Source organism: Trichosurus vulpecula, chromosome 4, assembly GCF_011100635.1.
Source record: "Trichosurus vulpecula isolate mTriVul1 chromosome 4, mTriVul1.pri, whole genome shotgun sequence".
Lineage (NCBI taxonomy): Eukaryota > Metazoa > Chordata > Mammalia > Diprotodontia > Phalangeridae > Trichosurus > Trichosurus vulpecula.
Genome location: NC_050576.1, coordinates 78,171,639 through 78,188,601, shown reverse-complemented (window position 1 = coordinate 78,188,601; position 16,963 = coordinate 78,171,639). Strand labels below are relative to the sequence as shown.

General features: G+C 40.1%; 1 protein-coding gene across 1 annotated transcript in view; it reads left to right on the top strand.

The window, feature by feature from the left end:
- Positions 1-6,645: 6,645 nt before the first annotated feature.
- SHCBP1L (SHC binding and spindle associated 1 like) overlaps positions 6,646-16,963 on the top strand; it is a 44,798-nt gene continuing 34,480 nt past the window's right edge. The window contains exons 1-2 of the mRNA XM_036756857.1: positions 6,646-6,652; positions 10,720-10,869. Coding sequence (XP_036612752.1) covers positions 10,741-10,869 — 129 coding nt within the window. The 5' untranslated portion in view covers positions 6,646-6,652; positions 10,720-10,740. The remainder of the gene's footprint in view (positions 6,653-10,719; positions 10,870-16,963) is intronic.

Genomic DNA, 16,963 nt, shown 5'->3' with positions numbered 1-16,963 from the left:
GCTCTTGTACAGTCCAAGCCTTATTTTTCCCCTAAATCGTTTATAGAATGATGGTGGCTTTCCCATAACCACACTAGAGCAATTGGGAATGTTGCTTCTCTCCCACTCCCTTTTCATGCTCCTCTCTCTCCCTGCCTCCTAATGACTTGCATTTTTATGTGCCACATAACTACTTCTGGGGCTCCATTAGTATGAAATTCCTACAAACACCCCAGGGCTATGGTAGTGGTATTTCAAATAATTAAACAATATACTCATTCATTCAGCAAATATTTGTCCAACAATATACTAAAAACACAGCTCCCCCAGCTCTACTGGCTCAGAGTAACACATTCATATGTTGTTGACAGGTATGACCAAAACCAAATTCAAATATCCTGACACAGTGGATAAATGGTCTGAAAACCAAACTTTATGCAAGATGGGAACTAGAAACAGCTTCTTGGAATGTGGTGGATCAAACACTGACTTGAAGTCAGAAAACTTGGAGTTTCAACCTGGGTCATCTTCTCTGAAATTCACTTTCCTCATTTATAAAAGGAGGTTGCTCTCTTATCTACAGGACCCTGAGCAAATTCATTCCCCCTTGGAGGCCTGCTTTTCATCTGTGAAATAAGGGGCTTCTTTGGATTAGAATTCAGATGGTCTTAATTTGCTGCAAGAAAACTGAAACACCCCAAGTTTTTTTAAAATTAACTTTATATTGTTTGTTAATAGGTATTAAAATAATAATAACTCAGAGGATTTTACTATAAGAGGTCTGCCAAAGTTTTGTTTAAAATGAAGGGTTCCTACCACTTCAGAAAAGTTTGTGAACCACTGGACTAGATGATCACTGAGGTTCCTTATGTTCCGTATGTAAAACTTATGACTTGGTTTATGTTTCAAAGGAAGATGAAGTTTTTTGTTGATGAAAAATTAAAATGGAAAGGGTGACTCAATTCTAATGTTACAATGAATCCTAATGACCAGAGTTGTGTGTCTTTTTTTTTTATATTTTCATAGTGAGAAAGAATCTCTAGATTCTTCACCTCTAGCATCTCAAGTCACTAGCTTGGTCCAGCCCTCATCCCCTTATACCTGAACTATTGCAACAACCTGCTGGTTGGTGTCTCTGCCCCATCCTCCACTCACCTACCAAAATAATCTTCCTAAAGCCTGAACATGTCATTCCCCGGACCCCTACCCCCTTCAATCAATTCCAATATCTCCCTATCGACTCCAGGATCAAATATAAAATCCTGTTTGGCTTTAAAAACCCCCCATAACCTGACCTCCCTTTCCACCTTTCCAGTCTCTTTACACCTTACTTCCTTCCAAGATATAGGGTAATGAATTGTTTAGAAAAATGTTTGCCTCAGTTTCCATGATAAGATTAGAAAAGATAGTATTTTTAAAGCAGTTAGCACAATGACTGGCACTTAATAGGCAATTTAAAAATGCTAGCTGTTGTTGTCTATCACTACTCTTTACTGGAAATTGATGGGCTTTGCCATTGAATGTCGTATCCCAAAATTCAGGCCAACCAGAAATCAACTTGAAGGCATGAAAATAACCACTCTCAATCAAAGTTATTTTCAATTTGTTATCATTTTTAGTTGTTGCTGTATAAATTGTCTGTTTTGCTTTCTGTTGGCAAAGGGTTAGGTATCTAGTAGATACTTGGCAGAGCACTGAGAATGGTAAATATGTAGAGTGGTCAGCATATTGTAGGTATATGACTATATTCAAAGCTAGATAAGTAGTTCTTGATTATGTCTTTTTCTGTTAATTGTAGTTTTTCTCTTGCCAATTTCTGTAGATAAAGTAATTTTTCTTAAATACAGATCTAACCATGCCACTCCCCTACTCAATAAACTCCAGTGGCTCCCCTTTGCCCTTAGGATAAAATATAAGTATATACACATATAATATACATATATACATGTATAATATGTAATATCTTATAGATATATTTTATATATATGTATAGAAAGGGAGAGTTTGATTTTAACAACCATCCTACAAATGTATATAAATATAAATATACATAAATATATATAAATATTCAAATATATGTATATATGTATGTGTGTGTGTGTGAGTGTGTATAATGAGAGGTAATCAGCTCCCTGAATCTCACAATACATTCATGCGCTAAAAGCTAATGCCAAACAGCTTGAACAGCTTAACCATTCCCAACAGTCCTTTTAGTAAAGGGGATAGCACTGTGACCACCTCCAAACATTCTATTAGCCGTTTCCCTTGATTTTTTCCTAGTGCCTGCTGGGCAAAGGGCCCTCTCCTCAGCTTGGGGGAAAGCCTCCTGACAGTAATATGTTGGCCTTCTCCTTTGCACCCTGCAGGCTAAATCTGGAAGCCACAAGGTCCAAAGCAGCACCACATCAATAATTACTGTGATCACCCCAGGATGTGTGGCATTCCTGGGCACACTCAGCCCATTTGGTAATGCAAGTCTATGCTTATAAGGCAAGTCCTACAGAGAAACTAGAGGTTATAGTCATACAACTAGTACCAGGATTCAAACCCAGTCTCTGCTGGCTTCGAGTCCAGTATTCTTTCTGCTATGTCATCCTAATATGGTGGAAAATATAGAGCTGTTTAGACAGCATGTTATAGTTATGTTGCTGGTGTATGAGAAAAAGATGCAGGTATTGCCTTTTTCCTCTTTTTCCTTTAGGTTCTTCTCTGGTTCAGTTACTTATTCCCAATGTTTCAGGCAAAAATGGGTCAAATGTTCATTTGCCTATGCCAGGCAAAAGTAAATGGGCAAAGTTGGCACATATTTTCCCTTTTATTCTCAAAACCCTCAAGTTACTCCTGGTTGTTCTGAGTGACCTCTACCTAAGCCTGACCTCCCTGACCATTGCCCTGTGCTCTCTATCAATTTACCCTGCCTCTACCCCCATGAGAATGTTTCTGCCCTGAGCCAGCTAGGGTAAAGTGGTAGAGTGTTGGAGTCAGGAAGACCTGTGTTCAAATCTAGCCTTAGGCACTTACTAGTTGTGTGACCCTGGGTAGGTCACTTAACCACTGTCTACCTCGGTTTCCTCAACTGTAAAATGGGGATAATAATGGCACTATTTCCCAAGGTTATTTCGAGGATCAAATGAGATAATCTTTGTAAAGTACTTAGCTCAGTGCCCTGCACATAGCAGGCACTTAATAAATGCTTATTTCCCATTTTCTTTAGACCACTGTCTTGGGAGATGAAAGCTAGAGTTCATGTAATCTTAGAGCTAACTACTGTAAAAATGACATTCAAATATCCTGAACAAATACTGCCTAACCCTCCAAAAAGTAATTTAAAATGCAGGCAGACACTACGGCACAATCTGGAAGAGGAGGCGAGTTATTTGGAGGCCTGAGGTGTTTCCCCTTCAAATCACATCATGGCATAATAGAAGCAGCACTTAATTGGGAGTTAGATGATGAAGGTTCTAACCTTGGCTCTTGTCACTAACTATCCTTTGAGACCTTGGGCAAGTAAGTCTAACAATTAGCCTTTCTATAGAGAGGCTGACCAGTAGAATGGATTAGGTACACACATACAGAAGCAAAAAAAAAAAAACCAAACCATAGTAGTCTAGTATTTGATAAACTCAAATTCCTCAGCTACTCTTGGAAAAGAATTCACTATTTGACAAAAAACTACAGGGAAAACTGGAAAGCAGTATGATAGAAAACTAGTTATAAATCAGCGTCTTCCACCATATATCAAATTAAGCTCTTAATGAATAACACTACTCAGACATAAAGGACAAGATCATAAACAGACTAAAGGAACAAAGAAGCAATTACCTTTCTGATCTATGGTAGGGATAGAATTAACAATCAAACAAGGGATAGAGAGGACCACAAAAGATAAAAAGGACAATTTGGATTACATAAAATTTAAGATTTTGCACGAACAAAACCAATGCAGCTAAAATTAGAAGGGAAGGAGGTAACCGGGAAAAATATTTGTAAGCAAATTTCTCTGATAAAAGCCTTATTTTCAAGATATTTAAAAAACTCGTTCAAATTTACAATTTGAATTTTATAATTTGTAATAATAGCCATTTCCTAACTGATAAATGATCAAGGGAAATGTATAGTCAGTTTTCAAAAGCTGAAACCAAGCTATAATAGCATATGAAAAAAATGCTCCAAATCATCAATTACTAGAGAAATTCACATTAAATCAACTTTGAGGTTTCATTTCACTCTCATCAAATTAGCAAAACTGACAAAAAAGGAAAATGTAAAATGTTGGATGGGCTGTGGAAAAGTGCACATTACTGCTATTCTCTTAAAACTTGAAGGCTACGGTATTATATAAGTAACAATCTTTGTCGATCTAATTACCATTTATTATTTTATCTATATGGAGTATAATTATAACAAGTTATATCTGTTTACTCAAAACAGATCTAAAAATTTCTAATTGACTATTCATGAGTTAGCCATATGGATCTAGTAATTATTGCTACTCTAACATAATCTGCCTGAAGTTTTATAGGAGCAACTAACTTAATAGTTGCCTTTGGCCTAATTAACATTAATGTGCCATTAGTGGGAGCTGTGAATTGGTCTGGCCATTCTGGAAGGCTATTTGTTACTATAACCAAAAAGCTGTTAAACTGTGTACAACCTTTGACCCAGCAATACCACTGTTAGCACTAGAGATCAAAGAAAGCAGAAAAGGACCCAAATGTACAAAGCCACGTATCGTAGTTCTTTTTATATTAGTAAAGAATTGGAAACTAAGGGAAATGCTCATCAATTGGGAAATAACTAGACAAATTGTGGTATTTGAATGTAATGGAATACTATTATGCCAAGAGTCAGTCAATGAACTTTTATTAAGCATCTACTATGTAGCAGGTACTGTGCTAAGAAATAAAAAAATGACAAAAGGGAAAATTTCAGAGAAAACTGGGAAGATTTAGATGAACTGATATAGAGTAAAAGGAGCAGAACCAGAACAATTTGTGCACTGCTAAAATGAACCACTCAGAAAGATTTAAGAACTCTGATCAGTTCAATGACCAACCTTGAGTCCAGAGCACCAAAGATAAAGCATGTTTATCTGCCTCCTGACAGAGAGGTGATAGAGTCAGGGTAGAGAGTGAGACACTTCAAAAAAATTTTTTTTTTGTTTTGGAAATTTGTTTTGCTTGAATTTGCATATTTGTTACAAGGCTTTTCTTTTTCTTTTCCAACAAAAGGGGGACCATGGGAAGATTAGAAAATAAATTTTTGTTCATTGAAAAAATATATAATTTAACTTCAAAAATTAGCCTTCCTTGTTCTTAATTTAATTATAAAAGGAATAAAAAATTAAATAGTGAGGGAAACAGGGTATATTAGATAATCTCTAATATTTTGAAAGGTCTCCCTCAGCTCTAAAACTCTATTATTATTTTACTCAAATGACAGAGTTAGTTTCCCCCTCTGCCTACACAGGTAGGGCCTTCCGGGACAGATGTTCCTTATTACTTTATTATTTATTAAGACTAAAAGCAAGGAAACTAGGATTTATGAGAAACAAACTTATTTGGGAACAGCATACATCAAAACAGTTCTTGTCCTCAGAGAGTAGAATCTGTGTGATTGTATCTCGACTTAGTAACATCTGGGTTTCCCAACAAAAGGGCCAGACTGAGTAAAACTACCCAGAACATGATGAGTATTGTAACTGTTCTCTAAACTGTGTTAACATGATAGCTAATGCTTTCCTCATGTTGGACCCAAATCCTAACAAAATGTTCTTCCAGATGAGTATGAAGGAAGGCAGGTGTTTTCCCAATATGCTATGGTGACGTCAATACTTCCAGTGTTTTCATTGCTAAATTGTAAATAGAAATTGTGGCAACCAATACAGTGCTCATTCAGTAGGAAAACAACACCAGAAATTATTTTTGCAGCGTTCTTCTCCACCGTGTATTACTTTGAACAAATTTTTCAACTCCAAATGTGGTCCCAGAACACTCCTCTGACTGTTCTCAGCTGAAAATTCCTGACCTAGTATTGAATCCCAGTCATTCTTCAGTGTGAGAATTCTAAACTGTCTGTAAAGTACATCACAATAGAGACTGGGAAAGGGGCCTGGGTGTAGTGGAAAGAACATAGGATTTGGTCTCAGAGGACCTGGGTTTGAATCTTAGTTCTGGCATTTTCTTACCTATATGACCTTGGGCAAGTCCCTTGATGCCTATGGGACTCAGTTTCCTCTTCAGTAAAATTAGTGGGTTGGGCTAAAAACCTCTGAGATCCCTTCTGGCTCTAAGTGATTTTATCATCAATTAACCTCTCTGAGACTCATTGTCCTTATATATCAATACTCCATAGGGTATCTGTGATCCCATTGATGTGAACATGTAACTCACTTTTGTTCATTTCCTCTTTTGTTTGGACTCAACAAGGAGTCCAACAAAATGTGCTAGGGCCTTCCCCTTCTTTTCGATAGTTTGGATATTTAGGGTACGCAAGGTCTGCCCCCTGGTTGTCCCTTGATTTTACTACAATGCTGGGCCACATTCTTTTCCAGTTATGCATTTCTCTAAAAATATCATTTCCACCACATCATCTGCCCCAGTCGTTTGTAATAGGTTGCTGCCTCTGCACTGCCCTCAGTTGCTGAGAGGAGAAAGGAGGGAAGAAGCCAAAGGTATGTACTAATGTTTGGTAATCTTCTAAAACCTCTCTTTGCTCTGTTTTATCCCCATGACCGAAGCAGTTGCCTGCTCTTACCCTAATAGAGTCTCCCAATACAGATGACCTTGATTATTCTGAACCCCAAGCCAAATCTACAAGGTCACGTGCCTAGGCAGGACATACTGTTTGCATATAATTATGGGTGTAGACACACACACACACACACACACACACAGATGTATATACATAAATACCCAGACTCAGAATATGTATGTGTGTATATATATATACATGTGTATATACACACACATATATACGCAATGTATATACAAATACTCTACCATATGCATACACATACGTACACACTGTTATGTGTTTGTGTATACATACATACATACATACACACATATGTACCTTTATGTACAGATTACACGAAATGAAATGGACGAGGCGTTGTTTGGAAGCGTGCTCAGCACCAGTTGTAGACTTTCCACGACCGTGTTGTGTGTGTTTGTGTACGTGGCTTGGGTGTGTGTATAGGGCATCAGGAGGGGGGCAAGTGTATTTAAATTCCCATTTATTCCCGGTGACACCTCACACTCGGTCAAAAAAGGAAAACAGACGCGTCGCTCGGGCATCCTCCAGGAAAGGGGAGCAGCTGCGGTGACGTCACCACTTTCGGGACGGGGCGGGGGGTTGCTTCGGGGACTTGCCGGAGGAGCCCCGGACGGAGGTGGTTGCGCATGCGCACCGGGTGTCGGGAAGAAGGCCCACGTGGTTGCTCCCCTCTCCTCCCGTCGTGCCGCGCGCCGCCGCTGCCGCTCGTTGCGACGCCCGGGGGGGCGTGCCGCGTGCCCATTGGCCAGCCCTACGCGGGGCGGGAAAAGTGGCTAACGGTTCAACCTCGAGGCCAGGCTGCGGACGAAATGGCGTCGGGACCCGACAGTACCGAGGCGGGGGACTCGGCGGTGGTGATCAGCCCCGGGAGGCGCGGGGAGAGGGCCGCTTTCTCGGCCCTCGAAGAAGCGGCCTCCAAAAGCAGTGTTGCCCCGGTGCGGTCGGTAGTCGCCTCGCCGAGGCCCGTGAAGGGCAAAGCGGGCCGGGAGGCGGCGAGGCGGCGGCTGCAGCTCCTGCCCATCCCCCAGCCCGAGGGCCCCGGCAGAGAGGGCGAGGAGGAGGAAGAGGAGGAGGAGGGCCTGCTCCCTGTGCACGAGGAGGACGAGGAGGAGGCGCAGCCGCTGCCGCCCGTCTGCGTGTCCCCCATGAGGGGCATGTGGCGCGACGAGAAGGTGGCGCTGTATTGCGACCAGGTGCTGCAGGGCTGCAAGGTGAGGCCGGACCCCGCCGTAGCCTGGGGCGGGGCAGGGCGGGGAGGGGCATCGGTCTGCCGCGGCGCGGGCATCGGTGCCTGGCTGGGCGCTTTACAGTGACTGCCTATCCGAGCCTCTCCACGGCCCTTTTAGAGGGTCTCCCATTTTACATCCGGGGGAAACTGAGGCAGACCAGTTTAAGGGACACCTGCCCAGGGGCGCCCAGCTAGTGTCGGAGGCAGGATCTGAACCCCGGTCTCCTTGACTCCAGGGTGGCGCTAGCCGCCTGGTCTTGATGCCTTTCCTGGCTGGAGACAAAAGTAGGCTCGGGCAGGATCCGCCCAAGCTGGGCTCAGGTGGACCAGCCGAGGACCACCCCTCCCCCACCCCGGGCCACCCAACTGAATTCCGAGGGCTGGGGTGGGGGTGGGGGGCACAGGGTGGGGTTTTTAGTCGCAGCCACGTGGGAAGGTGATGGTCCGAGGCACGGCCCATGTGGCCCATTGGGCGGATGGGACAATCCTATGTAAACCCTGGTGTTTATGGACTACGTCGGAATCTACCAATGGCTTCACAAATGTCCCACGTGATCCCACAAGTCAGTGCTGGATGGGGCAGACAGGAGTTAAGTGACTTGCTCAAGGTCACACTGCCAGTGCCCGCCCTGGGTCAGGTTTGAACTTCAAGGTCGCCCCTCCCTCCGTCAAGCCCTGGCCGAGGAGCTCAAGGGTTAGTGAGGAAGGCCACGTGCAGACAGCTATACACAAACCGAGTGTCCGCAGGGTGCCTGGGAAATGGCGCACAGAGAGGAGGCGTGTGGAGTGTGGCACTTTAACTGGGGTGGGGGCGGGGGCGGCTCTCCCTCACCTCCTCCGCCTGCTCTCGGTGCCTCTGTCCTCATCTCCGCCTCCGGGCTTCCTTCAGGTCCCCACTAAAACCCGCCTTGTGGAAAGCCTCTCCCCAGCCCCTCTTAACTCTGACGCCTCTCGGTTATTTCCTGTTTTGGCTCGCTCGATTGAGGGCAGGGATGCCTTTTGCCTCTTTTTGTGTCCCCAGTTTGGAACCGTGCCCGGCCAGGTACAAGTTTTGTAAGCCTGGGCACGTCACTTAACCTTGGCCTGCCTTAGTTTCCTAGTCAGTAAAACAAGGGTGGGGATAGCGCCTCACTCCCAGGATTTCCGTGAGGATAAAACGAGATAAGGTAAAGCCCTGAAGGACTAGATTTTATTAGTTTATTCTTTTCAAAAATGAAAAGAAAATTTTGGTTACATGTTAAATTTGGAACTGTGGTTCACCTCACACCGAAAAAGGCCACTCACGATAAACACGTATTTTGCTTCAGTTTATCAGTTTTCTCTCTGGAAGTAGATCGCACCCTCCTTCATATGTCCTTTGTAGTTATTTAGAGTGTTTATAATACTCAGAATAACTTAGTGGATCGCAGTTCTTCAAATAATAGTGCTGTTACTGTATATGACATTATCTTGGTTCTGCTCATTTGACTCTTGTACTTTAGGAAATGATGAATTTTTATTATTATTGAGGTGTAAATAAAAGTCTGTTACATTATTTTTCTACAGATGTGGAGGTTTACTTGGACAAGTAAAGGGCTGCCTACCTAAGGGTTTTTCTAATTGATGGTTCCTAAAAGTTGAAGGCATGTGTTCCTGCCATTGTAAATTTGCTACATGTAGGGTTACCGTTAAAATTTTTATTTAATTTTTTAAAAATTGGAATATTTAGAGGCCGGACCTTTATTTATTTGGGTGAGGCAATCAGGGTTAAGTGACTTGTCCAGGATCACACAGCTTAGTTAGTGTCAAGTGTCTGAAGCTGGATTTGAACTCAGGTTTTCCTGACTCCAGGACCACTGCACCACCTAGCTGCCCGGGTTGGACCTTTATTGACAGATTTGATTTGTGTGCAACAAGGCCAAAATTCTTGTTTTAGGAATAGTTAGTTTTCAGATGATAAATATTTGTAGTGTATTTTTCTCAAAAATTGGGTTGTTGCCTCTTCTCATAGATAGATGTTATATGGTGATCCTGGGTGGGAGTGAATACTGGAAAAAACTTTAAAGTTAAGATACTCTTTTTTTAATGAATCACATGCATTTGATACTGAGGTAAATCTAAAAAAGAATATTAAAACAATATTTACAATAATTGGTAAAGTATCAGTATGTATGTTGTTGTGTCATTTGTAAAGCAACATGTTTTCAAGTTAAAAAAATTATTTAACTTTAGTCACTTGTCATCCTTGAATTGAAATCTAAACCCGTGGTGATCCCATCAAAGCAAGGCATTCTGGCTTTTGCCAATGTTTGCATTTATAAAATGAAAGGACACCTTAGATTTTCATATACTAAAAAATTTCTGGAAAGTTCTGTCAGTATTAAACAATAGACCTTTGCAAAAATTAGTTTGAGGCAAAGGATTATTTATTTTGTTTTTATATGGCCATTCTATTTAGAAAGTTAGAATTACATTATTTTGCTTTTGCATAAATGTACTGTATTCTGGTTTTGAGTGAAAGGCACGTCTACAAAGTACTATATAACCTGCTTATAGATCTCTTTCCAGTTTGTTTTAATTCTAAAGAAAATGCTCAAGTGGTTTCTGTTACTTTGGTTTCTGTTTCTACAAATTTCCTTTTTCTTTAAAAGGAATGTTCCTTTCTACCTTCATTAATTTATATTTAAATGAAAATCAGCTAGAAAATTTAGTCATAAATACAATGTTACTAACATTTTGCATTATGTTTGTGCTAGGCAGAGGATGCTGATGAAGCAATGAGCAAATATCTATCAGAAAAATTAAAGATGAAAGACAAATGGCTTGGTGTCTGGAAGACAAATCCAGAATTGTTCTTTATCAAATATGAAGAAGCTTCCATACCTTTTGTTGGAGTCCTTGTTGAGGTAAATTATTTTTAATTTACTCTTTTTTGAATAAAATTATTAGGTTTTTTTAAGTACTCTTAAATAAAACCCGGTTGATTTGGACATTACCATTTTGGGGTTTCAGGCAGCCAGCAAAAAAAAAATGTAGAGGATGTAGGTCTGCACAACATACCTCCCGAGTTGGTGGGCCACAAGTGGCCAGCAGGATGTATGTTGTGCAGGCCTGATTTAGATAAGGCTTGGATGATGTCTACCTTTTCACAATTTTTTTAATGTCTTGCTAAGTACTAAGCCCTAAACTAATGTTAATGAATACTTACTTTGTACTTTGTGGGTTTATTTTTTTTTTTGATGGGGCAGTTAGGGTTAAGTAACTTGCCCAGGGTCACATAGTAAGTGTCAAGTATCTGAGGCTGGATTTGAACTCAGGTCCTTCTGACTCCAGGGTTGGCGCTCTATCCACTGAGCTAGCTGCCCCGTGAATACTTACTTTGGAAAATAAACTTTTAATGTATCTTTAAAGCATTATTCCACATGCAAACCAAATTGCAGTTTTCAGACTTCTATTGGTTGAACCCTATAATGTAGGGAAGGCCTTTCAGACAAAACTTCTGTTATCCTAGTTTGAATTACTGTATGTTGTTAGATCAGGTTGGAATAAAAAGCAAGGGATTAAAGCACTTTTAGTAAAATTCTTATCTTCTAGCATTTTTATAGGGGCTGGCTTCTACTTGGAGTTCTTATCTTCATCAGATATGATTTGGGCCTGTTGGAGCAGTTGGTTAGAATAAGCTACTTCAAAGGACAAGATTATAGGTTTGATTCCCCTGAGGGTCAGTTATTTTTGTATGGAAAGAATCTCTGTTCCACAAACCATTTCTTTCTCCTGAGCCTCAAAGATACTCCAGCCATTATCCTGGAAATCTGTACTTTTAAATGTAGAGAGGTTTTAAGAATGTGGATAATTCAGTGTAATTCAATATTATTACTAAAAAACTCAGTCCTTCTCTTACCAAAAAGTGGGTCATACCATCATCTTCATATAAAAGATTTTTAATCATACAGGCTTTCTGAACCTGCAAATTATTAAGAGAAGAATGAAAGGTTTGTGATTTTGGTTGACTTGCTCGTAATTCTTTTGGATATTTTCTTTTTTTTCCTTCTTTCTTTTTCCTGGACCCACCATTTAATTGGTATAGGGAAGTCCAAGGAGAGGAAAGGCACTCTACCAATGTTTGGGTTCAGAGCTCCTTTGCTAATTCTAGTCTTATTTTCCTAGAGCACTAAGAGGTTAAATGACTTGCTTTGGGGTCACACAGACAGTAGGTGGTTGTTGTTGAGTCATTTCAGTTGTGACCAAATTTAATGACCCCATTTGGGTTTTTCTTTTTTTTTTAATTGTTTAAATTTTTCATATTTTATTATTTAATATTTTAGTCTTCAACATTGATTTCCATAAGATTTTGAGTTATAAATTTTCTCCCCATTTCTACCCTTTCCCCCTCTCCAAGATGGCATATTTCTGATTGCCCTGTTCCCCAGTCTGCCCTCCCTTCTGTCACCCCACTCCACCCCCCCATCCCCTTTCTCCTTACTTTCTTGTAGGGCAAGATAGATTTCTATGCCCCGTTGCCTGTGTATCTTATTTCCCAGTTGCATGCAAAAACAACATTTTTTTTGAGCATCTGATTTTTAAAACTTTGAGTTCCAAATTCTCTCCCCTCTTCCCTTCCCACTCACCCTCCCTAAGAAGGCAAGCAATTCAACATAGGCCACACATGTATCATTAGGCAAAACACTTCCACAATAATCATGTTGTGAAAGATTAACTATATTTTCCTCCATTCTATCCTGTCCCCCTTTATTCAGTTTTCTCCCCTGACCCTGTCCCTTTTCAAAAGTGTTTGCTTTTGATTACCTCCTCCCCCTATCTGCCCTCCCTTCTATCATCCCCCCTGCTTTTTACCCCTTCCCCTTACTTTCCCGTGGGGTAAGATACCAATTGAATATGTTATATCCTCCTCAAGTCAAATCCAGTGAGAGCAAGATTCACTCATTCCCCCTCCCCTGCTCCCTCTTCCCTTCCAGCAGAACTGCTTTTTCTTGCCACTTTTATGTGAGATAATTTACCCCATTCTATCTCTCCCTTTCTCCCTCTCTTAATATATTCCTCTTTAACCCCTTAATTTAATTTAATTTTTTTAGATATCATCCCTTCATATTCAACTCACCCTGTGCCCTCTGTCTATATATATTCCCTTCAACTACCCTAATACTGAGAAAGGTCTCATGAATTACACACATCATCTTTCCATGTAGGAATGTAAACAAAACAGTTCAGCTTTAGTAAGTCCCTTATGATTTCTCTTTGTTGTTCACCTTTTCATGCTTCTCTTGATTCTTGTATTTGAAAGTCAGATTTTCTATTCAACTCTGCTCTTTTCATTGAGAAAGCTTGAAAATCCCCTATTTTGCCTTGGAGCATTATACTCAGTTTTGCTGGGCAGGTGATTCTTGGTTTTAATCCTAGCTACTTTGACCTCCAGAATATCATATTCCAAGCCCTTGTATCCTTTAATGTAGAAGCTGCTAGATCTTGTGTTCCTGATTGTGTTTCCACAATACTCAAATTGTTCCTTTCTGGCTGCTTGTAATATTTTCTCCTTGACCTGGCAACTCTGGAATTTGGTTACAATATTCCTAGGAGTTTTCTTTTTGGGATCTTTTTCAAGAGGCGATTGGTGGATTCTTTCAATTTCTATTTTACCCTCTGGTTCTAGAATATCAGGGCAGTTTTCCTTGATAATTTCTTGAAAGATGATATCTAGGCTCTTTATTTGATCATGGCTTTCAGGTAGTCCAATTATTTTTAAATTATCTCTCCTGGATCTATTCTCCAGGTCACTGGTTTTTCCAATGAGATATTTCACATTGTCTTCCATTTTTTCATTCCTTTGGTTCTGTTTTAAATTATCTTGATTTCTCATAAAGTCACTAGCTTCTACTTGCTCCATTCTAATTTTTAAGGTGGTATTTTCTTCAGTGGTCTTTTGGACTTTCTTTTCCATTTGGCTAATTCTGCCTTTCAAGGCACTCTTCTCCTCATTGGCTTTTTGGAGCTCTTTTGCCATTTGAATTAGTCTATTTTTTAAGGTGTTATTTTCTTCAGTATTTTTTTGGGTGTCCTTTAGCCAGTCATTGACTTGTTTTTCATGGTTTTCTTGCATCATTCTCATTTCTCTTCCCAATTTTTCGTCTACTTCTCTAACTTGCTTTTCCAAATCCTTTTTGAGCTCTTCCATGGCCTGAGCCCAATTCACATTTTTCTTGGAGGCTTTTGATGTAGTTTCTTTGACTTTGTTGACTTCTTCTGACTGTATGTTTTGATCTTTTTTGTCACTAAAAAAAGATTCAGAGTCTGAGTCTGCATCCTTTTTCACTGCCTGTTTATGTTCCCAGCCAACTACTTGACCCTTGAGCTTTTTGTTGGGGTATGACTGCTTGTAGAGTAGAGAGTACTTTGTCCCAAGCTTGAGGGGCTGCAGCTGCTGTTTTCAGAGCTACTTCTACCCCACCATCACCACAAGCTCTTCCACAGCAGTGCTCCTCCTCCCCCAAGAACCGCCAACCAGGACCTCGACCCAGCCCCAATCAGGGCAAAGCAAGAGAACCTGTCTCTGTGCCAGCAAAGCATTCCTTGCACTCCTGCTCTGATCCACTGCTTGATTCCTCCCACCATGTGAGCCAGGGACTCTGGAAGCAGCCACAGGAGGTTCCTGCTGCTGCCACCCCCACCACCATGCCACCTCCGCCACCTCCAGGGCTGAATCTGGACAGCTCTCTAACTCCATCCAGCAGTTTTCCCACTAACCTCCTCCTTGGTTTTTAGTGTTTGTGGGTTGAGAAGTCTGGTAACTGCCACAGCTCAATGATTTAGGCCCTCAGGCCTGCTCTGACTCTCGATCTGGTTTGCCCTGGCGCAGCCACCGTGTGATAGACCTTTCCCAGTGACCATCCAGGCTGTCCTGGGCTGGAGACCTGCTTCCCCCTGCTATTTTGTGGGTGCTGCAGCTCTAGAATTTGTTCAGAGCCATTTTTTACAGATGTTTGCAGGAATCTGGGGGAGAGCTTAAGCCAGTCCCTGCTTTTCTGCTGCCATCTTGGCTCCACCCTCCCCCCCCCCCCCCCATTTAGGGTTTTCTTGGAAGAGTTACGGGAGTGGTTTGCCATTTCCTTCTCCAGCTCATTTTATAGATGAGGAAACCGCGGCAAACAAAAGGCCAGATTTGAATTCACAAAGATGAATCTTCCTGTTTCTAAGCCCAGTGCTTAGAATACTTTCATTAAAGAGAATGAGACGAGACAATATACCAAAATTTATAGGATGTGGCCAGAGCAGTACTTACGGGAAAATTTATATCTCTATAAATGCTAACATCAATAAAATAGAGAAAGTGTAGGTCAATGAATTGGGCAGCTAATTAAAAAAAACTAGAAAAAGAACAAATAAAAAATCTCCGATTAAATACCAACCAATGGGAAGCCTGAAAATCAAAGGGGAGGTTAATAAAATTGAAAAAAAAAAAACCATTGAGTTGATAAAACTAGGAGCTGGTTTTATGAAAAAAAAAAATGATGAACCATTGGTTAATTTGATTTTGAAAAAGGAAAGAAAACCAGGTTACCATTTTCAAAAATGAATAGAATGAATGCGCCACCCGTGAAGATGAAAATAAAACAATTATTAGGAGCTATTTTGCCCAGTTCCATGTCAATACACCTAATAATCTAAGAGAAATGAATTTATATTTATAAAAATATAAATTGTTCAGAGTAATAGAAGAGGAAATAGAATACTTAAATATCCCCATCTTAGAAAAAGAAGTTGAACAAATCATTAATGAGCTCCTCAAGAAAAAAATCCCAGGACTAGGATGGATTTACAAGTGAATCCTACCAACATTTAAAGAGTAGTTAATTCCAATACTATATAAACTATTTGGCAAAATAGGCAAAGAAGGAGTCATACCAAATTCCTTTCACAACACAAATATGGTGCATCTGATAGTTATATCGGGGGGATCAAAAGCAGAGAAAAGAAAACTATAGACTGATTTCCCAATTGAGGCAAAAATTTTAAATAAACTAGCAAGGAGATTACAGCAATATGTTACAAAGATCATAAGGGCTGGTTCAGTGTTAGGAAAACTATTAACATAATTGACCATATTAATAACAGAAATAACCAACACCATATGATTATGTCAATAGATGCAGAAAAAGCTTTTGACAAAATCTAATACTCTAAACATAAATGGAGCTTTTGTTAAAATGAAAGTAGTTTGTTATAGTGGGTAAAATATAAATGGAAAGAATCCACCACTGATCACCTCTTGAAAGAGAAATCAAAATGAAAAATACTAGGAATACTGTAGCCAAATTCCAGTAAGATCAAGAGTGAAACAGGGATGTTCATTATCACCACAATTATTCAGTATTGTACTAGAAATGCTAGCTGTAGCAATAAGACAAGAAAAATTGAAGTAATGAAAATAGGCAATGAGTAAACAAAACTATCACTCTTTGCAGATGACATGATGATATACTTAGAGAACCCTAGAGAATCAACTAAAAACCTAATTGAAACAATTAACAATTTTAGCAGAGTTGCAGCATATGAAATAAACCCACATAAATCATCAGTATTTCTATATAAAACCAACAAAACCCGACAGGAAGAGATAGAGAAATTCCAAATTGTAGACAATATAAAATACCTGAAATTCTGCCTACCAAGAGAAACCCAGGAACTATATGAACACAGTTACAAAACACTTAATACAAAGTCAGATCTAAACAATTAGAGAAATATTAATTGCTTATGAGTAGGCTGAGCAAATACAATAAAAATTATATTTCGGCTTAAATTCACTGCTCAGTCCCATACCAACCAAACTACTAAAACATTATTTTATAGAGCTAGAAAAAAAATATAAAATTCATCTGGAAGAACAAAAGTTCAAGAATATCAAAGGAATCAATGAAAAAAAATGTGAAGGGAAGGTAGCTGAGAAAATGTATTTCAGGTACATGATCAAAACAATCTGGTACT